The sequence below is a fragment of the Phytophthora parasitica genome (genome assembly GCF_000247585.1).
Source record: "Phytophthora parasitica INRA-310 unplaced genomic scaffold supercont2.238, whole genome shotgun sequence".
Classification (NCBI taxonomy): domain Eukaryota; phylum Oomycota; class Peronosporomycetes; order Peronosporales; family Peronosporaceae; genus Phytophthora; species Phytophthora nicotianae.
Window position 1 is genome coordinate 4,545 of NW_008649224.1, and position 1,849 is coordinate 6,393.

The 1,849-nt window shown below is 51.1% G+C and overlaps 3 protein-coding genes across 3 annotated transcripts; 1 reads left to right on the plus strand and 2 right to left on the minus strand.

The window, feature by feature from the left end:
• Positions 1-181: 181 nt before the first annotated feature.
• On the plus strand, positions 182-928 carry PPTG_19957 (hypothetical protein; the record flags this gene model as incomplete). Its single annotated transcript, XM_008918591.1, has 1 exon — positions 182-928. The coding sequence occupies one exon, from the start codon at positions 182-184 to the stop codon at positions 926-928; it is 747 nt and encodes a 248-aa protein (XP_008916839.1).
• Positions 929-985: 57 nt separating this feature from the next.
• Positions 986-1,243, minus strand: PPTG_19958 (hypothetical protein; the record flags this gene model as incomplete). The annotated part of the gene is made up of 1 exon (XM_008918592.1): positions 986-1,243. One exon carries the CDS (start codon positions 1,241-1,243, stop codon positions 986-988), a length of 258 nt encoding a protein of 85 aa, XP_008916840.1.
• Positions 1,244-1,279: 36 nt separating this feature from the next.
• PPTG_19959 (hypothetical protein) lies at positions 1,280-1,618 on the minus strand (the record flags this gene model as incomplete). Its single annotated transcript, XM_008918593.1, has 1 exon — positions 1,280-1,618. One exon carries the CDS (start codon positions 1,616-1,618, stop codon positions 1,280-1,282), a length of 339 nt encoding a protein of 112 aa, XP_008916841.1.
• Between the last annotated feature and the right edge of the window lie 231 nt (positions 1,619-1,849).

Below are 1,849 nucleotides of genomic sequence, written 5' to 3' on the forward strand. Positions count from 1 at the left end.
GACTATTGGCGCAATGGAAGGCGCTCAGCAGCTGTATCGCACTCTTGGATACGTTGAGCAAGTAGAGTGCGAGAAGCAGCACAGCTCGTTTAAGCTTGTACGTTTCCAAAAAAACACTGTAGTCTCCCTATAAATACAGGAACCACATGCGCAGCATCTTCGCTATTGATCACATCATATAATGGAGCAACAGGAAGACCAGCAAGAAGTTCTATCAGCTCGTGTCGCTGCCTTAGAGCAGCGGTATGCTGCAAGTCTCGCGCAGTCTAACGGCTTAACACTGGAATTGTCAGGTCTACAGTTGACTGAATTCCCAACTCTCGAGGAGCTAAGCAGTAAATTCCCACGTCTTCGGGAACTGAACATTCGCCGGAACGCGTTGCATTCGTTACCGGAAGGTTTGGCTCGAGCATTCCCGCAGCTCGTCTCTCTGAATGCATGTGAAAATGCACTTGAAGAGTTGTCTGCAGCTTCGATCGGGGCTTTGCGTAGCCTTCAGCGTCTTAACGTTGCGCACAACCGCATCCGTGAGCTCCCCGTTGCAACGTTTGAAAGACTGGAGGCTCTAGAAGAGCTGGACGCGAGAGGGAATTTCATTGAGAAGATCAAACTTGACAGCGAGGACGAGAAACTGCCGGTCGGAGCTGGACTGTGTAAGCTGCAAGTGCTTCTACTAGCGGACAATCGACTTCAAACGATCGACCCAACAACGACCGATGCTCTGCCCAACCTACGAGTCATCGATCTAAGCGGGAATCCCGACCTAACCGAAGCTCCTGAAAGACTACGACGTTTACATGAGCGCAATCTGCTACTGCACTCGCGTACTAAGCGGCGTGAACTGATCACCCGTGCGTTGAGCATCCGCAAGGCTGTCGCCCAAGCTCTCGCTACAGCCCCTGCATCCTCACCGAAAAGAACCAAATAGAATAAAAAACAATTGAAAAAAAATCTTTGCCTCTTGAATATTGTGTAGGAGTATAATTTATTCGCTGATCCACCATGGCAGGAAGGTATTGAAGTGGATGAGGCCTGTTTTCGGGTCTGCGAGACTCGCAGCAGCGACTGCCAGTTCCTCTTCGTCGAGAGTCTCGCCTAACTGGAAACAAAGCGCGTCCAGTTGCCTCGTGGAGATGGCCCCAGTGTGAGCCTTATCTAGTGAAGAAAACACGGTCTTGAACGCCTCGAATCGCTCCAACGTGAGTCCCAGCGCAGCGTAGTTGACATCGTAGCCGCTTGCCATCGTCTTGTCCACAATTGTAGAAAATCTCCTGAGTGGTCACCCTTCCAGCAGTCGGTTGAGCTCATCCAGGACCATTTTGGCGGATGGTCGACTGTCTGGATTCGGATTCAAACAGACCAGTGCCAATTTACGGACGTCTTCAGGACAGTCAAGCGTAAAGCTCGGTTGTAACTCGCCACTTACCACAAGACTCAGAATATGAATCGCCTCCATCTTGTCTCCGTCTGATGTGCGTGCGTCGAAGAATGGCAATTCTCCAGTGTCTAACTCAGCCAACACAACACCCAGCGAGTAAATGTCTGCCTTCTCAGAGTACTTGTGCCCAGCCAACACCTCGGGCGCAATCCAGTACGCCGTGCCCACGCCACTTGTCATGGTCTCGTCACCACGTCGCATTCGACTGACGCCAAAGTCACTGAGCTTAGCTTCGTACTTGTCGCCAATCAACACGTTCTTTGACTTCAAGTCGCGGTGCACTACTATAGGCTTGAGACTGTGAAGATATTGAAGACCACAGGAGATATCTCGAGCGATTTTCGCCTTGTGAGAAGCCCACGAGAACTCGTCGATGCTGTTGTTTCCACTGGACGCGTCTTTGGCTCCGTT